The sequence below is a fragment of the Tachypleus tridentatus genome, chromosome 9, assembly GCF_004210375.1.
Source record: "Tachypleus tridentatus isolate NWPU-2018 chromosome 9, ASM421037v1, whole genome shotgun sequence".
Taxonomy (NCBI): Eukaryota; Metazoa; Arthropoda; class Merostomata; order Xiphosura; family Limulidae; genus Tachypleus; species Tachypleus tridentatus.
The window spans coordinates 143,189,223-143,209,500 of NC_134833.1; the positions used below are offsets into that span (position 1 = coordinate 143,189,223).

A 20,278-nucleotide genomic window follows, 5' to 3' on the forward strand; every position below is an offset into this window, starting at 1 on the left:
TATAAATAGCTTAATTTTATAAATTGCAGTGGAGCTAGAGGGTTTAATAAAATGACCAGAGTAAACAGTGAGCTGCGTGTTTCGGTGTTAGATAAACACTTTAACGCCCTTTCTTTGCTTACAAGAGGAAGAGTTATGTGTTCATTTTCTTATAGCAAAGCCACATGGAGTTATCTGCTCTGTCCAGCGAGGTGGAATCGAACCCTTGGTTTTATCATCATAAATCCGACGACTTACCACTGTCTTATCATGTAGACCAGCAGAAATGACTTTGTTTTGGCAAATAAATTATCAAAATGTAATTAGAGATTTCACTTTCGCTAAAGTAAGGAAAATGAATTTAGGATAATGCTTTGGGATGCTTCCATAATGTTGCAGAATAACTATATTGTTTTTTATGTACCTGATTCATTCTTACTTACCATGCTGTAAAAGTAAATAATTAATATTATAATCTTTTAATTTTTAATATATCATCCTTAAAAGTTAGATGCATCCTATTCTAATTTACTTCGAATAATTAGTTCATATTTTGAAACTATCTTAATGCACTGCTGGCCAAAATCTTAAGGCCAATAAACATAAAGAAAAAATATGTATTTTGCGTTGATAGACTCAACCACTTATTTGAGTAGAGCTTCGAAAGATGAAAATAAGAAAAGGAAAAATAAAAAAACTTTTTTTAGAATTTAATAAGGAAAATGTAAACACTATGAAATTAGCCTAAATACTAGCTGGTCAAAAGTTTAAGACCATACTGAAATGAAGTGTTAATCGGTAAACACGTGACGAAATTTAGTCATTTGTGTTCAAGCATTAGCGTTGTCAACATCTACTGACATCTCCTGTGTTGTATTGGATAAAAACATGGCAAAGGCTAAAATGTTCACAGAGTTTAAACGTGTCAGAATTGTCGAGCTGCAAAAGCAAGATCTCCCTCAACGTGCCATCGCTGGTGAGATTAAGCGTAGTAAAACTGCTGTTGCAAATTTCTTAAACGACCCCGAGGGATACAGAACAAGAATTTGAAGTGGTTGGCCCAAGAAAATTTCGTCAGCGTTGAGCGGGAGGATTCGACGGGTTGTCCGGCAAGATACCAGCCGATCGTCGAACCAGATTAAGGCCCTTACGGACGTAGAATGTAGCTCAAGAACAATAAGACGGCATCTACGAGAGAAGGGATTTAAAAACCGTAAACATCTTCAAAGGCCACGGCTCCTTCCACACCACGAAACAGCACGGTTAAATTTGCTGAGGAGCACCAAACATGATATGTAGAAAAGTGGAAGAAGGTTTTGTTCTCTGATGAAAAAAAATTTAACCTGGATGGTCCAAATGGCTCCAAATGTCACTGGCACGATAAGGATATCCTACCGGAGACATTTTCTACACGACATAGTGGAGGAGGTTCCATCATGATCTGGGGTGCTTTCTCCTTCCATGGAACAATGGAACTTTAGGTTATACAGGGGTGTCAAACAGCAGCTGGCTACATTGGCATGTTGGAGAGAGCATTATAATTGACTGAAGGCCCTCGCTTGTGTGGAAATGACTGGATCTTTCAGCAGGACAATGCTGCAATCCACAATGCTTGCAGAACAAAGGACTTTTTCATGGCGAATAACGTGATTTTTTTTTACCATCCAGCGTGTTCGCCCGAACTGAACCTCATTGAAAATGTTTCGGGGTGATGGCAAGGGAAGTCTATAGAAATGGACGTCAATTCAAACAGTACATGATCTTCGTGAAGCCATCTTCACCACTTGGAATAACATTCCAGCCAGCCTTCTGAAAACGCTTTTATCGACCATGCCAAAGCGAATGTTTGTAATTATTCGAAATGACGACCGTGCAACTCACTACTGAGACCTCTTGTTGGGAATTTCCTACCCTATTTTGGTATGTCTTAAACTTTTGACCAGCTGGTTATTTAGGCTAATTCTATAGTGTTCACATTTTCCTTATTAAATGCTAAAGAACATTTTCATTTTAATTTTCCTTTTTTATATTCATCTTTCGAAGCTCTACTCAAATAAGTGGTTGAGTCTAACAACGCAAAATGCACATTTTTTCTTTATGTTCATTGGCCTTAAGATTTTGGCCAGTAGTGTATGTATTAATTATCATTAACTTTAAATATGTCTGTCGCCTATTCAAGGGGCCTAAAAAACAAGTGCATTAGAGCCTCAAAGCATCTTAATGTGAGCTTGGTTATGTCTGAGGATAACAATGCTGAAAATCAAGGTTCGATACCCACAGTTCGCAGATTATGTACTTTATTGTGTAGTTTGAGTTTAACAACGAACAAACAAGAGATAATGAATTATGTCGAGGTTCAGATGGAACTTAGATGGTTTGCAGAGCTTATAATATTGAGATATCAGACTGTAAAATATACTGTTGGTGTCACATAGCTGAGCTTTGGTTTAAAATAATCATTTTCTATGTTACCAGTTAATTTGTTTTTCACTTATAACAGTTTTTTATTTATTTGTTAACTTTTTTTAATTTTCATTTATTAAGTGGCGCTGTGATTATGACACGTCACGAGACTATGTCGTCATCATTAGACAAACTAACATTTCGTAGAAGCTACGAATCGTCAGACTCATAGCCATATTTTAAATTTGTGTTGTGTTCTCCTGTGACATTTGAACTTTAGTTTTCTATTTATCTAAAACCAAAGTTTACCTTCATAACTATGTCCACAATGAATCCAGAATAGTTAGTATTATGTTTTGAAATTTTGTTTCATACTTTAATATTTAAGTTTATTTCGCTAGAATCAGTTGATTACCTTAGTAAGACACTTGAGTTTTAGTGTGACACAGCTATGATTATTATATTATTAACACAAATTTAATAATGACTGCAATTTTACAATTTTTACTGAAAAATTAAAGTGTATAAATATTTTTGAGTAGTAAGCTCACAGTGTACGAGCATTATAACTGTAACTTAAACAATTTTATAATGAATAAACATAACGCGTGGTGATACTAGTAGTATAATGTTAAAATTATTTTTACTTTTTGCTAATTTTAGTATTGTTATTACATAGAAACGCATTTAGTGTTACAATGTCAAGTTGTATGTTTCTGTATGTGTTTTGCAATGTTAATGGTGCGATGAATTAAGATTGCACAGAACAATTTAGTATAAAAATATGATTGTATGTTTTCAGTTTTACTTGTAAAGTTGTATTTTTTAAACTTCAGCAATTTACTTTGACGGTTTTTACAGCACGTTTGTCACAACTTGCTCTTTTTCAGTGTTAGTGCAAAAATAAGGCTCAATTTCTTGTACACTACGGCTACACAAACTTCAATCATCAATGCTGACTCTGCATATGAAGCTCTAAGCACAAAATGCTAGGATTCTGAACTAAGATGAGCAATACGTGTGTTCCTGTCCCTTGAAAAAGAAAATCAGTTTTTTTTTATTCCCTTTGTAGTATAGCATAAATGTCACAAAACTTATAAATCTTTCTATTTTATACTTGTATTTAAAAAGATTTTTCCTAACAATTTCATATGTTTACTAGTTTTAAGCTTGTTTTCCTGGTCAATGAACATGACTTGATTTGATGCAAGTTTTTAATGTAAATAGATTACTTATTTAAAATTCTTATTAAATATGTGTATTGTTAATACAGAATAATAAAAAAAATAATTCTTGTATTTTATCATGCAGAGATATCAAATAGTTTTTATTCCTCTGTTTAGCTAATACAAGTTTCACATGCAATACATTTATAATTGTACATTTTATGTCAACACCAGGAGAGGACATGCTGCAGGGCTGAGTGTGGCACAGTGATTGGTGTGCTTGCACTGTGAATCTGGGAGTTTGTGGTTTTCAGTTTTTGTAACAAAAATACAATTTGCACTGTAGTGTAGTGGTTCTCCAACTTTCATCTGTGGACCACATTGGCAGACAAAAGTCTCCATGGACCACCTCCTGATCCTACCAATTCACTTTTGCTTGCCTCACCAAAAACACTCGTTAGAATAAATTGGAATAAGCGTGCTGATTTTGATATGACTTGAAGTTTGGACCAGTATGTGGACCATACTTTAACAGTCACTACTTCCAGAATTGTGGATGTTCCATCAAAATTAAGTTCCTCTGCATGAATAGTTTATATTTAACTTTACATGAAAACCCTGAACACACTGCAAATTGTTACTCAATGTGCAAAACTGTTGAGCAGTAAATTTCAAGTGATTCTTTAGATCATAAATTGTGAAAATCAGAAAAATAAAACCTTACATTCATGTTGTTGGACTGATAAAAGTAACATTACCTTACATTTAAGAAGATAGAATGAACTTTTACGTTAGGTTTTATGTTATGCGTCTAACAGATTTGTTTGATATTTGTTTTTTCATCATTTCATATTTGAAAATATTGTTTTAGATTTATTTAATTTGTCATTGAATATATCCAGATCACCAAAGACCTAAACTGTGTAAAGTTTTGTTTTTCAACAAAGGCTGGTTCTTCTCTTCCATTTATTTGATATCATAAAATAGGCTAGTCACTGTAACCATTTTATTAGATACTGCTTTCATCCTTTCTGCTATGAATGTTATCAGATATATAATTTAAGTTTATATCATTGACCTTCAAAGTGTTATCAACTCAGTATGGTTTCCTTGGAAATTAAAATAAGCTTCTCCACACACATTCATTTAGGTATTCAGTATTTGTATTTATAATTATAAAATGTACAGACTACATTTTTTCTAAGATTGGTTTTGTTATACGATGTAACTTGTGGGTGTCAGTTTGTGTTATGTACTACAATTCTTAAAATATCATTTGGAAACTATCATAGAAGAAAAAATGGGACCAAACCAAAAATGTCATTCTCTACATTCATGGTAGATTAGTTTAATGTTATGAAACTAGAGTACTGAAAATACAAAAAATGCTGAAAAATTACATCAGTTTGTAAGATTAACAGTCTTGTGGATGTGTTTCTGTATTTAACTGTTTGTAATCATTTTTGATTTTTAAAATTAAAGTATATTTAACACATACCTATGTTCGTAAATTAAAGAACTGCCGTATCTTGCAGTACAATGCTATTTAAAGATTGTAATAGTCATTTACATACCACATAGTCCTAAAACGTAATTGTAAATTTTTCTCATGATATTTTGATACCTTTATATTTCAATTTTTATTTACCTATTTTGTTTAGTGTCAGTTTATTCATGCAACATTCTCAGAAGTCCTAATAATCAAACTCCAGAATTAACCATGATTACAATCTGTGGATGTAGTGATAGTTTTCTTTCTCCATTGTATTTTGTTGTAATATATTTTACATAAAAACATTTTTTTCATCCTTGTGTATTCTTAGTTATTCTCTCATTATTTTAAAATGTGTATAAATGAATTACTTTTTATTATATTGTTAATAAATAAACACAGTTTCTACATTTTACTGTGTTACTTTACATGAAAGTTTGCTGGATATTATGCCCTGTTGAGTTTGCTGTTATGTTCAGTATTGTGTTTTTTTCACTGCTTCCTTGAAAATGCTTTATTGTTTGTAGTAAATACTTGTGACATAACAAGATGTTATTCATTGAATATGTGAAATGCTTTCTGATTTCAAATCCAAATTGAGACTACAGGTAACTGGGGGGTCAAGCTGCACAGCCTTAATTAGCACTGGTTAGTAACCTTACTAGCCTTTAACGATCATGGATAATGATTTAAAATAATAAATGTATATTTTATTTAAATGTTGTTATAACTTATTTACATATTTTAAAATTAATTCACTGTGGATATTTTTACTATGCAGTTATTAAAATTTCTTAATTGATGCATTGTTTCTCAAACCATGACACATGTGCTAAAAAAAAATCTGTGGGTGGTGTCAGCCAGTTGTCTTCACTCTGTTCAGCAGTTCAAAGTTATTGATTGCAACAGATAGCATTATTAGATTTCTTGAAACAGATGGTGTGAACTTGTTTGGTGGCAACATAAACATTTTGACAGACTTGCATAATTACTGGGTGCTTGATGATATCAGAATGTTGACCATTTCTAATAGTTTTTTCACTACTGTTTCAAGTTATATCTAAACTTTCAGTTATGTTTTCACACCATGCCTTCCATATAATGTGAACTTCCATTGAATTTTTTTCTCCTGTAATTCTGTGATCATTAAACATGAAAGGAAATATTTGTTGAACAATTTTGTAAAGTTTCCTAACTTTCAACAGTCATTACTGCATATCGCATTTTAATCAAGTTACTTGTTTCTGAACTGACAGTTTTACATTATATTTGTTAATATTTTATTTGACACTAGAAAATGCATTAACCTTACTTAAACATAATTAAGAAAAGTTATTTTCACTTCATTTTGTTTTGTTTTTATTTACAAATTCAGACAAAAATGGAAGGTTGTCTTGTGGATAGTAATAAATTCAGATGATTGTTGACAAATATAAGTGAATGGATTGTTATAATTCTTAACTAATAAAACACATCACTATTAAGACAGAATTAAGATTTATTATATGTACATATCAGTATAAGGACAAAGCTCTGTTTAAACTAAACAATAGTTATAGATGCATTACTTATGTATGTGTACACTAATATAAGATCATATCACTGTTAAGGCTAGGCAAAAGTAAAACTAGACACAAAATGATTGGGCAAGTGTTAGGATACTCTATCTTTTTAAGTAAATGATTGGTTACACTCAGCACTGAATGGAAGAATGAACTAGCATCACTTAAACAGTGTTGTCGATTCACAGATCTGGGTATAGTGCTGTTGATAATTCAATATAAAATAATGTCTGTTACATGAACACCAACCAGACTATGGACAGGCAGAAATTAAAACATTTAGGTCCATATTATCATTATATTCAATTGTGATAATATTTTGCAGATCATTTTAATATTAACAAATTTAGCATTAAAAATATTACCTCTTAACTATCACATATATGTAAATATGTTAACATAAAATAGTTAAATATAATAATTATTTTATTTTTCAGCTTAGGTATCTTGTACTTTACTGTTCACCCTGCATGGCCAAGTGGTTAAGGCACTCAACTCATAATCTGAGGGTCGTGTGTGTTAATCCCCAAACATCCTTGTCCTTTTAACTGTGGGGGCATTATAATGTGACAGCCATCCCATTATTCATTAGTAAAAGAGTAGCCCAAGAGTTGGCAGTGGGTGGTGATGACTAGTTACCTTCCCTCTAGTCTTACACTGCTAAATTAGGGATTCAAGCACATATAGCACTTGTGTAGCTTTGCGCAAAATTAAAAAACAAACAAACTTTACTGTTACATTCTTTTTTTTTTTTTTTTTCATTTTGTTTTTTATTCTTTGATAAACCAGTAAAAGTTTCAATCTTGATCAACCATAACTGCTCTACTTTCATATTTTCTTTAGCTTTGACTTTTCTCACTTCAATTTATTATTTTGTTGGTGCTTATATACTGAGCTGTTGAATGTTCACTTATACTGACTATAAATACTGCAAGACTTTAGACCTGATCTTTAAGGTTAGAAATGAACTTTGGTGCTATTGCCAGCATAACTTAGGTTATTACTTAGTTTTTAATGAAATCTAGATTTGAAACATAATAAGCTTTATTCTTACTAACTTCTTTTATCCATCAGCAACAGTCTGATTCAAAAGAACTTCTTTCTTTTAGCGACTATCTGTTTAAGCTGCTCCTGATTGGTGACTCTGGTGTTGGGAAGTCTTGCTTATTGTTGAGGTTTGCTGTAAGTATTGTAACTTTTAATTCTTTTGAGGGTGGTGTTTAACCTTTCTTTGTTATATAGGTATTTCAATAAAAAACTTGTAATATTCTGACCTATTCTTTGATAGATTGTTTATGCAGAGTATTCATGATGAAACTTTGTAGAATGGACAGCAACTGCCTGTTGTAGAAACACAATTTCAGAGGATGACGTTTCAAAAGTTTTCAGATATATGAAGACGAAAGGTGGAAGACTTTTGAAACATTGTCTTCTACACTTGTCTTCACAACAGGCAATTGCTGTCCATTCTACAAAGTTTCAACAATATTCTGACCTGTTGGCTTTTAAAACCTAGTGACATCGTATAAATATCTTACGTTGTGAATCAATGTTCGACTGTAGCAAAATGAATTTGATAATATAGCATTTAGTATGTAATACTATGTCTACAGGAAACAAAATTTTAAAATATCATTACTGTATACTGTATTTAAGCATAATTATATGAAAAAAACTGTAAAACTGTTTACTATTTATTTTTCAGGATGACACATATACGGAGAGTTATATCAGCACTATCGGAGTAGATTTTGTAAGTAATTTTTACAATATACATGAGATTATATCCATGGAAACATTTTTCATTTTCTTAGTTTTAATTAATATTTCCTTAGAGTCAGGTGATTGACTGTTGTAATTCATGATGACGAGAAACCTACATGAAGTAAAAATGTATTCTCAAGATGATTGATATGGGTATTAAAACTTTAAAATAAAGTACAGAACAGTGCTGACCTTCTTGGGTGATCTTCAGGTTAACAAAGAGTTTGCAATGGTCAGTATTATGTTTAGTTTATCTGTCAGTCTCAACAGGAAATTTTTAACATTAAATGTTGACATTGGGTTGTTATTGAGGTTGATAGTATTACTTCTCATTTGAAGCAAGTTTGTTTGTTTTTTTGCTGGGTTTTTTTTATGCAGAGTTCAATTTAACAGCTCTAATTTTCATTTCTGAACAGTTGGTTGTATGTTTGCTTCTTAGGTTATTCTGTAGTGCCAACTTGTTTTTCATTGTACCTAACATGCAGAGATCTAAAATGTTTGTCTTATGTAAGATTAATTTCTTTTGTTACAGAAAATCAGAACAATAGAATTAGATGGCAAAACTGTCAAGCTCCAAATTGTAAGTAGATTGGATCACTAAGCATCTTAAAAGTTTTGTTAATAAATTAACATATAATTTTTATATAAAATGTGTAACCACAGAACTGAAAATTCAGGATCTGTTGTGATTTTTGTGTTTAGAATGTTTTGTTGTTGAACAGAGAAAATCAACATTAAGGTGAAGGTATTTGTTCTAGATATTTAACGTTTCTTCGTTTCTTAGAACAAGACAGTTAACAAACCCTAGACCTAAGTATGGCTCATAACACTATGTAACACAAATTTTGTTCCTGGATAGTTTGTGTTATTTCTTAATTGCTTATGTTGTAAAAGTACAGAAAATGGCCATTATTTCCTTCAAACTTTGCTTTTGTAACCTGGATAATGAAATTTAGAAATTAACCTATTTTATATGTAAAAACAGGCAAATTGGCACATTTTCATTTATGTAAGGTCTAAATAAATCAATATATGAATCAAGAGTTACGTGTATTTATACTAAAGTTATACAAAAATGAGCAAAAATGTTTAGAAGTGAGTAGTTTTTCGAGATTTGCAATTGTAATATAAATCATTTTCACATATCATCTCCCAAATATAGTCTCCCATCATGTTTTTGTTATATGCTCCCAGGTCACAAAAGCAAAGTTTGAAGAGAAAAATAGGTCTTTTCCATTTACTTTAGGCATAAGCAATTGGGAAATGACACTTTCTGCCCAGGAACAAGAAAAAGTAAAAAATTTTATTACATAGTGTTATGTAAAATTATATTACATGAAGGATGTAGCATAAAACTAACTCAGAAACAAAGGTTGTGCATGCCACTTAATATCTGGTGATGCAGACTATGTTATATGTTCTAGTGGGACACGGCGGGACAAGAACGCTTCAGAACTATCACGTCAAGCTATTACAGAGGAGCTCATGGAATTATTGTTGTTTATGATGTCACAGATCAGGTAGGTCATATTTTATTACATAATGAGGTAGGATGGTTGATATGTCCTTATCTGTAAAGCACATTTACTTTTAAAACTGCAGAGAGCAAATTGTGTGAAAGACATGAATAATATCTTCCAAAATAAATTCTGTTCCTTTACACGTCAAAAGGCACATTTTGTGCTCAGTCAGGTGTAACCTAATGACTAGCATGTTAGAATGCAAGTTCTTAGTTTGTTTTCGTAGCCACAAAACCATGTTTTGCACTATAGGGCTGTGGGTGCATTATAAGAATGACAGTAAAATTCTACCATTTGATTAGAGAAGCCCAAGAATTGGTGGTGGGTGCTAGTGGCTAGTTGCCTTCCTTCTAGCCATAATAGATCCAAATTTATTGGCTAGTAGAGATCATCCTTGTTTAGCTTTCCATTAATGTCTAAAAATAAACTACAACGTACATTTTAGATTATTCAAGTGGTATTGTAGATGTTAAGGGAGATAGATGGCTTAACATTTTGTTTTTTGTATAAAATTGTATGAATGTTCAAATTATGTTTACAAAGCATTTTGTTTTTGCCACATACAAAGTTAGTATTTTCTGTAACACACATTGCATGATGTCATATAAATCATGGCTCTAAATTAACTTTCTAAGCCACTAACCTAACTATAATAGGTCATCATTCCAGAAATGATCACACAGATGTTTTTTAGTAATAAAATAAAATTTGTTCTTGTTGCTGTACATTTACTTTCAGTAATTAGCAAATGATGTTGTGTCTGTAAAGTCATTGAAACTAGTTACAACAAATTTCCAGTAGATAATTTCCAAGTTAGTAGGTGTCATAGACCAACTTTAAAAACTGAAGTTGTAATTGTATCAGGCCTACCTTTAAAAAGAGGAACCTATAATGGTCACAATAAAAAATAATTAAAAATTGTTTTGGCAGATGGAAAGTAAAATTATAGATTGAAATTGTAATTGAACTGTCTTCACTTAGATACAAGTTCATAACCTTATCATATATATTGGAAACACTGTTTGACATTTTTACTCTCTTTTTTTGGGATCTGAAACTTGTGAACTGTAAATACATCCTGAAAAATCTTCCTTTAGGTGGTAGCTTGTGAAATACAATTGTAGAAGTTTAAATATAGGTTTTGTATCTCTGGATTATGTTACGTTTTAAGTAGTTGGGGTTACAAGTATATTGTCTTATCTTTAAATTTGTTGTAACAATTACTTAATAATTCATTGTTTTTTATTACTTAGGAATCCTTTAATAATGTGAAGCAGTGGCTTCAAGAAATTGATCGGTACGCCTGTGAGAATGTAAATAAACTCCTGGTGGGTAACAAGTGTGATTTGACCACAAAAAAGATTGTGGATTACACTACAGCGAAGGTTTGTTAACTATGTTATCGTTATGGTGATGTAAAACAGAAAAACTGGAAGGGGATTCTAAAGTTTTATTTGATAGAAACAGACATACCAGCTCTTACAATTTAGGCATGTTTATGTTTGGGGTTTTTTTATACACCTGAACAAATAATTGTTATTTTTCAATTTTATGCAAAATTCTGGAATTTTTTTCATGGACCTTATTTCTACTAATGATATTCTGTAAATAATTCATTTCTTCTCACTTTGCATTATTGTAAAACATTTGAAATCTATTAAAAAAACGTGTCTAGGGTGCACTGATCATTTTTTGAGAAGAAAATGGAAAACAAAATGTGGTTCTGCTTTGTCCCTAATGTCTCCAACAAAGAAAAGTTTGTAATGAACAGAATTTTAGACTAGAAGTCATAAAAGCCAAAATGTTTAGTTTAATAGAATGGTTTGGTTATTGCCTGCCCATTGATATTTTAGTGACAGAGGTGAAAGGGGGCTGAAGGGGGGTTCTGAAACCTTATAAATGTAGTAAGTGTTGATATAATAAGCCTTAAGTAAAGACATAGTGGGGAGTTACTTAGCTTACAGCTTAGTGAATGAAGGGATAAGTAGAATTGATCCACCGAGAATATTACTAGAGTAGTATTGTGGTATTGTTTGATGGTACAAGTAGAATATTACTGGAGTAGTATTGTGGTATTGTTTGATGGTATAAGTACAATATTACTAGAGTAGTATTGTGGTATTGTTTGATGGTGTAAGTAGAATATTACTAGAGTAGTATTGCGGTATTGTTTGATATTACTAGAGTAGTATTGTGATGGCATAAGCAGAATAGCACTTGTATTGATTGTTTGATATAAGTAGAATAGTACTAGAGTAGTATTGTGGTATTGTTTGATGGTATAAGTAGAATATTACTAGAGTAGTATTGTGGTATTGTTTGATGGTATAAGTACAATATTACTAGAGTAGTATTGTGGTATTGTTTGATTGTACAAGTAGAATATTACTAGAGTAGTATTGTGGTATTGTTTGATGGTATGAGTAGAATATTACTAGAGTAGTATTGTGGTATTGTTTGATGGTATAAGTACAATATTACTAGAGTAGTATTGTGGTATTGTTTGATGGTATAAGTAGAATAGTACTAGAGTAGTATTGTGGTATTGTTTGATGGTATAAGTACAATATTACTAGAGTAGTATTGTGGTATTGTTTGATTGTACAAGTAGAATATTACTAGATTAGAATTATGAAAGTAAATATGTCAATTCAGTTTTAAACTTTAATTTGTTATATTACCAGTGTTTTATTAAAAAAAAAACCTCTAATCAACTATCAATTAAGAAATCACTATTTTTTTTTGTTATCTATACATTTCATTTTATACTTTCAGTACATAGTTTAACAACAATATTAGGTTATATCTTTGTTGTTAAGTGACATGGCATGAATGTCATTGTTAGAACATAGTGTTACCAAGACACTGTCCTTTCTATATATCAGTAATTACTAACGTAACTTATTTTTACCAATAATTACTCTACAAGTACACCAGAAGTTCATTTCATGGATGATTTTAATTGGCTTGCAAAGAAATTTACTGACATAGATTATAATTCAAATTATACATTATCTGATTAAAAACATGAATGTCAGTTTTTGTGTATCAATGAGTATGTTGAATGCAGCATTGGTTCAACCTTGTGATGTTCAAATACAAAATCTGTAGTTTATTATGAATTAGGAACTTAAATAACTTATTTTGACAAGCTGTAATATAAAATATGAACCTTTTATTTTTTGTTTGCTGAGATATCAGACATTTACCTGACTCGAACACCATGGCCATGCCCACTCTTTCCGTTTTTGGAACACTTATGCACACCTTCTTTTGTGATTTGTGAGTAACCAATCAAAGCTCAGAATGTCTCCTTTTGTGATTTCTGAGTAACCAATCAAAGCTCAGAATGTCTCCCTGGTTGCTTTCTGAGGCTTTTTAAAATATACGGACATGAAATTCTTTCTTTTTATACAAGATTCCAACTGGTGAGGTTAAATTAAGAGATCTCAATTTCATATTTTTGTATACCCAAATGTAGCTTAGTTACTAAATTTGATAAATTATAGTGGAATTATATGCTATTTGTATAGTAATATATGATTTTTGGTTATTTCAAAATGTATTTACATAAAATCTAAAATTTTCATTTGACATCCTCTATGACAAGCAGTAGACAAGTACGAAGTTCATAACTAGTAAAGTTAATTGTTTGTTATACTTCATTATTTACTGTTCTATTTTTAATAAAAATACATTTAAGAACTTGTTTGTGAACAGTCATATATAATGTATCATAACTGAAATATGCCTATTTTATCTTCCTGGATATGGTAACATTAATGCATATAGGTATTATTGCAACTTCAGTAATTATAGAGCCAGGCACAACTGAAAAGGTTACTATAATAAAAACAGTGAATATATATATAAATGTATAAAATTATGAGATTTCTTAAATATTTAGACTAAATATTTGTGTTTGTGTTATAATTTATACTCATTCTGGAATGATAAAAGCTTATGTTTATGAGGTCAAACTGATAGACCCTGTACAAAGTTAGGGTAGGTAGAATAGCAGATAAAATATAAAGCTTTACTGAAATTTATTTAGGTGGTTTTAGAGATTACTGAAATGGTATGAGATTTTGGGGACAAAGAATAATTTTTTAATCGTAACTGAGACATTGCAAAAGGATTAAACCAATTAACCCTTTTGTTACAGGCTTTGTATGATATGCACAAATTTGTTTACACATTTGTGCATGTTAAGTATTTACACTAATTTTTGATATGGCATGTGTATCTTCACAAATTTTGGTAGAGTTTTAGTATACATTACAAGTCTTTTGTATACTAAGTATCTGAATTTTTAATGAAATATTTTTACTAAAGACTTGTTTATGAAAATAGTCTGTTTTGGTACTAGTCTGAGTGCAACGTGATTTCTTGTTATGATAAAAAAAACTATACTTCATCCCAAAAATCTTAAATATTTGTGTAATTTATAGAACTTCTTAAATACATTTCAAACATTTCTTTTTAGTAAGGCTATATTTTGTAATTTTCTATACTTTAATTATGTGGGGGTCTGTCATTTGACCAACTTTGTAAACATCATTAAAAAGTTATGAAATAAATATAAACTGTTTTTTTTATTCTAGAATGACCATGTATTACAACACAAACATATAAGTGTTTAGTCTAAGTAGCTTAAGTCTCATAACTATATATTATTTTTCATTATATTGACCTTCCAGTCATGTCTAGGTAGCATTACATAACTTTCATTGACACAGTGCATGTATACTCAAGTCATGTATCCAGTAATATAAAACTGACCTTTCGTCTTCCCTGTCTTGGCTGTGTTTTAGTGGACTAATATTTTGTAATATACAGTCACATTTCAGTTATATATATATATATGTGTGTGTGTGTGTGTGTGTAGATTATTACTATTTAGAAATAACGTTTTTCAATATAGAACAATAAAAAAGTAAAGCAAACAATTATCTCTTCTTCCTATGATCTTTGTACTCAGTTGCTGCTGGACATAGCAGCAAATTTTACACGTGGAGGATATCCAAAAAAGTTTTTTTAGGTTTTTTTGATATGTATATACAGTTGAATAACCAAAAAATCCTAAATAATCACATTGATATCATATAATTCCACTATAATTTATTAAGCTCAGTAACTATGACTTATTTAGACTTTAAAAAATATGAAACTTCTAGCAGACTAAAGACAATACTTACCTCATTAAAATTTTGTGTTGAAAGAAAGTAATGATTTAAAAGATTAAAATGGCAGGGAAAACCATTTTGGGGATATTTTAAGTTGTGATTAGTTATTTGCATGTCATATATTGAAGTAAGAGTATATAAGGGACCATTTCAGATAATGGAAAGTTGAATGGGGCCACTGTATGTAATTCAGTACATAAGCCATATCTCAGCAAAATAAAAATGAGGTTCTTATTTTATATTCTAACTTGTCAGTATTATTGAGTTCCTACTTTGTACAAAACTATAGACTTTGTACTTTGACATCACAAACATCTAATTTCAAACAATGCTGCATTGAACATGCCACATGACTTACTAAAATCTATATTTGGATCTGTTCTTTTAATATTTAATTTTAAATTGATTCATATATAATATCAAAGTTTGAAAATACAATCCACAATTTGATTCCAAACTTATTGATATAAATTTATAAAATAGTAGTTCAATAAAATTTTGAAAAGAAGTCAATAAATGTGGTGACACGGCCTTTGACATATGAGCTGTTTCAAAAGAGTTAACTGATAGTTAATGTTATCAGGAACTTGTTTCTATCCTTCCAAGATTGCTTGTTTCAGTTAATTTTGTTGGTGATGGGATTTTGTTTTTGCATTGTTAATCTTTTGTACAGATGGTCTGTAAGATGTTCTGTTGAGGACATATCAAGGGAATGAACTAACAATGGCAGAACATCGGTTTTATTATCCTAGATGAACTGTTGCACTATCCTTGCTATATGGGATCTGAGACTGTTTGTACAATGAAAGACAAATTCCTTCCCACACTGATACTTCCTCCCTCAAGTGGTTCTTTCTCCGGGGTTCAACAGTTTGTTGTGTGCCTTCCCTTGTGACGATACATGTGGATTTTTGATATTTTCTATATAAGGAGAATCTGATTTCATGTGAAAATAAGATGTTGCTAGTTGTGGATGTCATCTTAAAATATTTCTTTACCACCTAAGTCTGCAAAGGTAGTATTCACAGTTCAGCATCATTTCTCTGTAGGGCTTTTAAGCAAGGTTACTTGCTGCTCTGAATTGCCTTGTTACAGTGTGTCTGCCACCACTGACATCACAGTCAGGAACTAGTTTCTCGGATATAGATATTTTTGAGGCATGATCACTTGAAATTGTTTACTAGTATGCTTGAAACATTCCAACAAACTTGTAATGGTCCTTTGAACATCTGAGGCTTCTTGCAACTGTAGTTTAAGAGGTCCCCATCTTCGTCATTCAGTGTCTCTCTTTTATTGTGTTGTACGTTGTGGCATATTTCAGGTGCTTTTTTCAATCCATTGATTGTTGTAGAGATGAGTAGACACATTTTAAGTCATTTGTGTGCAACTATACTCTGAAGCATATACAAATTGTTAAAATGCATTTTCACAAATTTGTAAGTTTCATTTGCATGCTATGTTTCATCCTCAGAATGAACATAACTTACACCTGCACTCATACTAAGAATGTAACATGTTTCAGAGTAATTTGTACTGGAAGTAACTATTTTGTTTATGCTTTGGAGTTTTAGTGTGTATTGACAGAACTAAACCATCCGGTAGTTGGCATGTGAATTCAACCACACATCAGTTGTGTTACCTAGTATTACCAAACACTCGTAGTTTTGATAAAACGTTTCAGCCTTATAAGACCTTGTAAAATATGTTATGATGAACTGATTCTTTCTAAGTTAGAATTGGTGAGATTTCATACGTCATAATTTCAGATCACAAAATTATTGAAATAAAAATTAAACCACTTGAATAACAGTGAGTACAAAGTTACTATGAAGTAATTCTACTTTAATGTCTTTTTCTTTCAGTAAGTTATTTTTTCTAAAATCTCTTTCATTCTTCAGGAGTTTGCAGACCACCTAGGAACCCCATTTTTGGAAACAAGTGCAAAAAATGCAACAAATGTGGAGCAGGCCTTCATGACTATGGCAGCTGAGATCAAGAACAGGATGGGACCACCCACGTCCGGAGGAGAAGCAATAAGACCTGGAGATAAGATTAACCCCAGCAGTCCTGTGAAGCCACAAGGCTCTGGCTGTTGTTAGGAACTAAAACAATTGACTTTTTTTAATGAAATTTTTTTCTTTCTCAGTGGACATGTTACATAGAATAGGCAACATTCAGAATCTATATATGTCACTCTGTCCACATACCTTCTGTTGACAGATAAATAACAGTACATTGACCATTCTATAAGAGTTTATTTGGAACTACTACACATTCGTTATTAAATCCAATATTTGTCTTTAATGTAATATATCATGTATGTATGTGTATTGATATATAAACACATACGTTTAAAGCATCACTTGTATAGAAATAATCCAAACAAAACATGGAAATACTTCAGTGTGTTCCAGTAATTATAGTGTTCTGTAACAAACTTGTACAAAAAAAGAAACTGTAATACTTTCACAGTGTAGACACTGCCTTTCAGCTGAAGAATAAAAAACAACAAAAAACAAAAGGAGAAATCTAACAGCAGTAGAATTAAAACTATAAATTAGGTTTCTGTAGAAAGATACAAATCAATCATTAAAGTACAAGCTGGTTCTAGGAACTAGTCTTATTTTAAATGCATTTGAGGGAAGCAGTTTTGTGAAGCTAATGAGATACCAGGTACCTTTTACTTTAGTGATTGATTGTACTATGAAAATTAATAAAAACCAATTACTTGATATTTAATAGTACTAAATTTAAATAATAGTATTTAATTATAGATTATTTAATAGGTGTAATGATAGTTTATAGGAGGCATATCACTATAAGTTAAAACTATAAAGTATTTGTAAACTAATTTTGTCTCCTATCTGTACATGCTACAAGATTTCACTATTATTTAAATCAGATTTTATCGTATTTCTGGGATATAACTAAATTTAGAAGGACATTAAGAATTGGATAAATTTTTGTTCCTCTGAATATGCTGTGTGAATGGATAAGTTGGCTTTTGGATTTCTCTGCTCTTAGGAGAGAAGGTTATGTATTTATAAAAAAGGTTTGTAAGCAATTAACTGTACAGTATGTTGAATTTACTTCAAATAATACATCAGTGAAGACTTCTATTTCATCTTGATAATGGTTACTAAATATGAAAGTTAACTGAAGTATTGTAAAAAATAAAAATAATTATCTGATTTACTTCGTTCAATATTGAAGACAGCAGACCAACATCTGAGTCAGTTTTTCTAACTGGTTGTATGTGTGTGGGTATCAACTTTGTTAAATATCCCGATAATGTATTCATTCATTCATGTCAACCATTGTTGTACATTTGTTTTTCCTTGTTTAATAGCAACAAAATGAAAATGCTACACTGGTGTTTAAGATGTTTTATGCATACTATTACTATATGTTGCTTAGTTTAAAAGTTATAACTTTCAGGATTATTAATTTTCATTTTGGTAGGGTTGATGAGGTAGCATTGTACATGTATCATTCCACCAGTGCAACGTCGTCGAGTGCTCTTTACTGTTTCAAAAGCTTGTGTAGTGTTGTAATTTTGCTTTATTGACAATTAAAAACGTCTTCTAGGTACTGAATTATTATTTCTAGATTCTGTTGGCATACAACAGCCTTTGTATGTTTGATACAAAATTAATGAAGTCAGGACTCTTTTAAGATTTTAAAATTTCAATTCATATTTAATACAACATGAATACTGAGGTATACAGTTTGTTATAGGGAAATACATCAAACGGAAGTGACGTACAAGAATGATCGTCGTCTTTTAAAACTTGAATAAATAATTGTGGTTTATCTTTGGGAAGTCCCTTACGTTTTTAATTGATAATATCTTTCAAAGTACCCTACATGTCTTAAAAGAATTAAGCGCCTTAAATTTAAGTTTGATTTGTGTGTGTGTTTCTTGAGAGGAATAGTAGTTCACAAGGTTTTCCATAAATATGCATCGTTTAGTTATTTAAATCGGTAAAACGTGGATTTACAACGCTAAAATCACGGGTTCGATTCCCCTCGGTGGGCTCAGCAGATAGCCCGATGTGGCTTTGCTATAAGAAAACACACTATCGGTAAAACATAGTGGTGTCATCTTAATTTTTAAGTGTGTAATTTTACCCAGTCCTAAGTGCTCAAAAATGAATTTGTAGATTAAGAGAGACTTTGGGTGTTATACACAGAACCTTGTAATGGGTCATCATCTAAAGTGTTAGAAATATTAATACAGAACGTAAGACGTAAGCAGAAGAAAACAAATCAAAGGGAAACTTGGAGAAAAAAAATCGAAAGGTTATGGTATAATTTACGGCGAAAATATGACGTGGAGGAAAAACGATTAAATTAATAGGGAACAATATAATGATCAAACAGTTAGTTTATACGTACTAAATGGCTAGGTGGTTAAGGCGCTCGACCCATAATCCGAGGGTCTCGGGTTCAAATCCCCGTCGCACCAAACATGCCCTTTCAGCTGTGAGGGCGTTATAACGGAACGGTGAATCCCACTATTCGTTGGTAAAAGATTAGCTCAAGCGTTGGCGGGTGGTGATAACTAGCTGCTTTCCCTCTAGTCTTACACTGCTAAATTAGGGACGACTAACGCAGATATCCCACGTATAGCTTTGCGCAAAATTGAAAAACAAACAAATGGAGATACTAAATGACACTATCATGATAATTTATCTAATGCGCCTTCATACAAGTAAACGTCACTTTCTAGATGTCAGGCGACATTGAGCAAGTTCGTGTTTCACGAGTTAAAGTCCCCATTTATTCAGTGAATCGTTATTGTGATTGACATTTATCTTTTTAAAAAAATTATCCCCGTAGTATATCTGAAATAAGGAAATATGGATTCAGTGTAAGAGTATTAATCAAATTCCTTTGTTCCAGAACAGTAATTAACCTTGACAATGTCAACATTATACTATGAATCTTTAATGGCGCAAAAGTTATGTACTTTCAGATTTTTTTATTTTTTTTTTAAGTTTCGCGCAAAGCTACTCGAGGGCTATCTGCACTAGCCGTCCCTAATTTAGCAGTGTAAGATTAGAGGGAAGGCAGCTAGTCATTACCACCCACTGCCAACTCTTGGGCTACTATTTTACCAACGAATAGTGGGATTGACCGTCACATTATAACGTCCCCACGGCTGAAAGAGCGAGCATGTTTGGTGCGACGGGGATTTGAACCC

The 20,278-nt window shown here is 31.5% G+C and overlaps 1 protein-coding gene across 2 annotated transcripts; it reads left to right on the top strand.

Annotated features, from left to right (window-relative positions):
- The first annotated feature begins 2,551 nt into the window (after positions 1–2,551).
- Positions 2,552–18,668, top strand: LOC143226557 (ras-related protein Rab-1A-like). 2 transcript variants are annotated; one of them, XM_076457674.1, is made up of 7 exons: positions 2,552–2,724; positions 7,712–7,784; positions 8,308–8,355; positions 8,899–8,946; positions 9,791–9,886; positions 11,140–11,271; positions 16,971–18,668. In XM_076457674.1, the coding sequence occupies exons 1-7, from the start codon at positions 2,702–2,704 to the stop codon at positions 17,169–17,171; spliced, it is 621 nt and encodes a 206-aa protein (XP_076313789.1). In that variant the 5' UTR covers positions 2,552–2,701; the 3' UTR covers positions 17,172–18,668. The 2 variants fall into 2 exon arrangements, with proteins under 2 accessions (XP_076313789.1, XP_076313790.1); XM_076457675.1 differs by lacking the exon at positions 11,140–11,271 and having other exon boundaries at positions 2,564–2,724.
- Positions 18,669–20,278: the final 1,610 nt, after the last annotated feature.

Excerpts from the sequence above, each read along its gene's own strand:
- LOC143226557 (XM_076457674.1), top strand. The coding sequence starts at position 2,702 with ATGTCCACAATGAATCCAGAATA. Across the intron at positions 7,785-8,307 it reads GCTTATTGTTGAGGTTTGCT|GATGACACATATACGGAGAG; the intron begins GTAAGTATTGTA and ends TTTATTTTTCAG. Across the intron at positions 9,887-11,139 it reads TTTATGATGTCACAGATCAG|GAATCCTTTAATAATGTGAA; the intron begins GTAGGTCATATT and ends TTTATTACTTAG.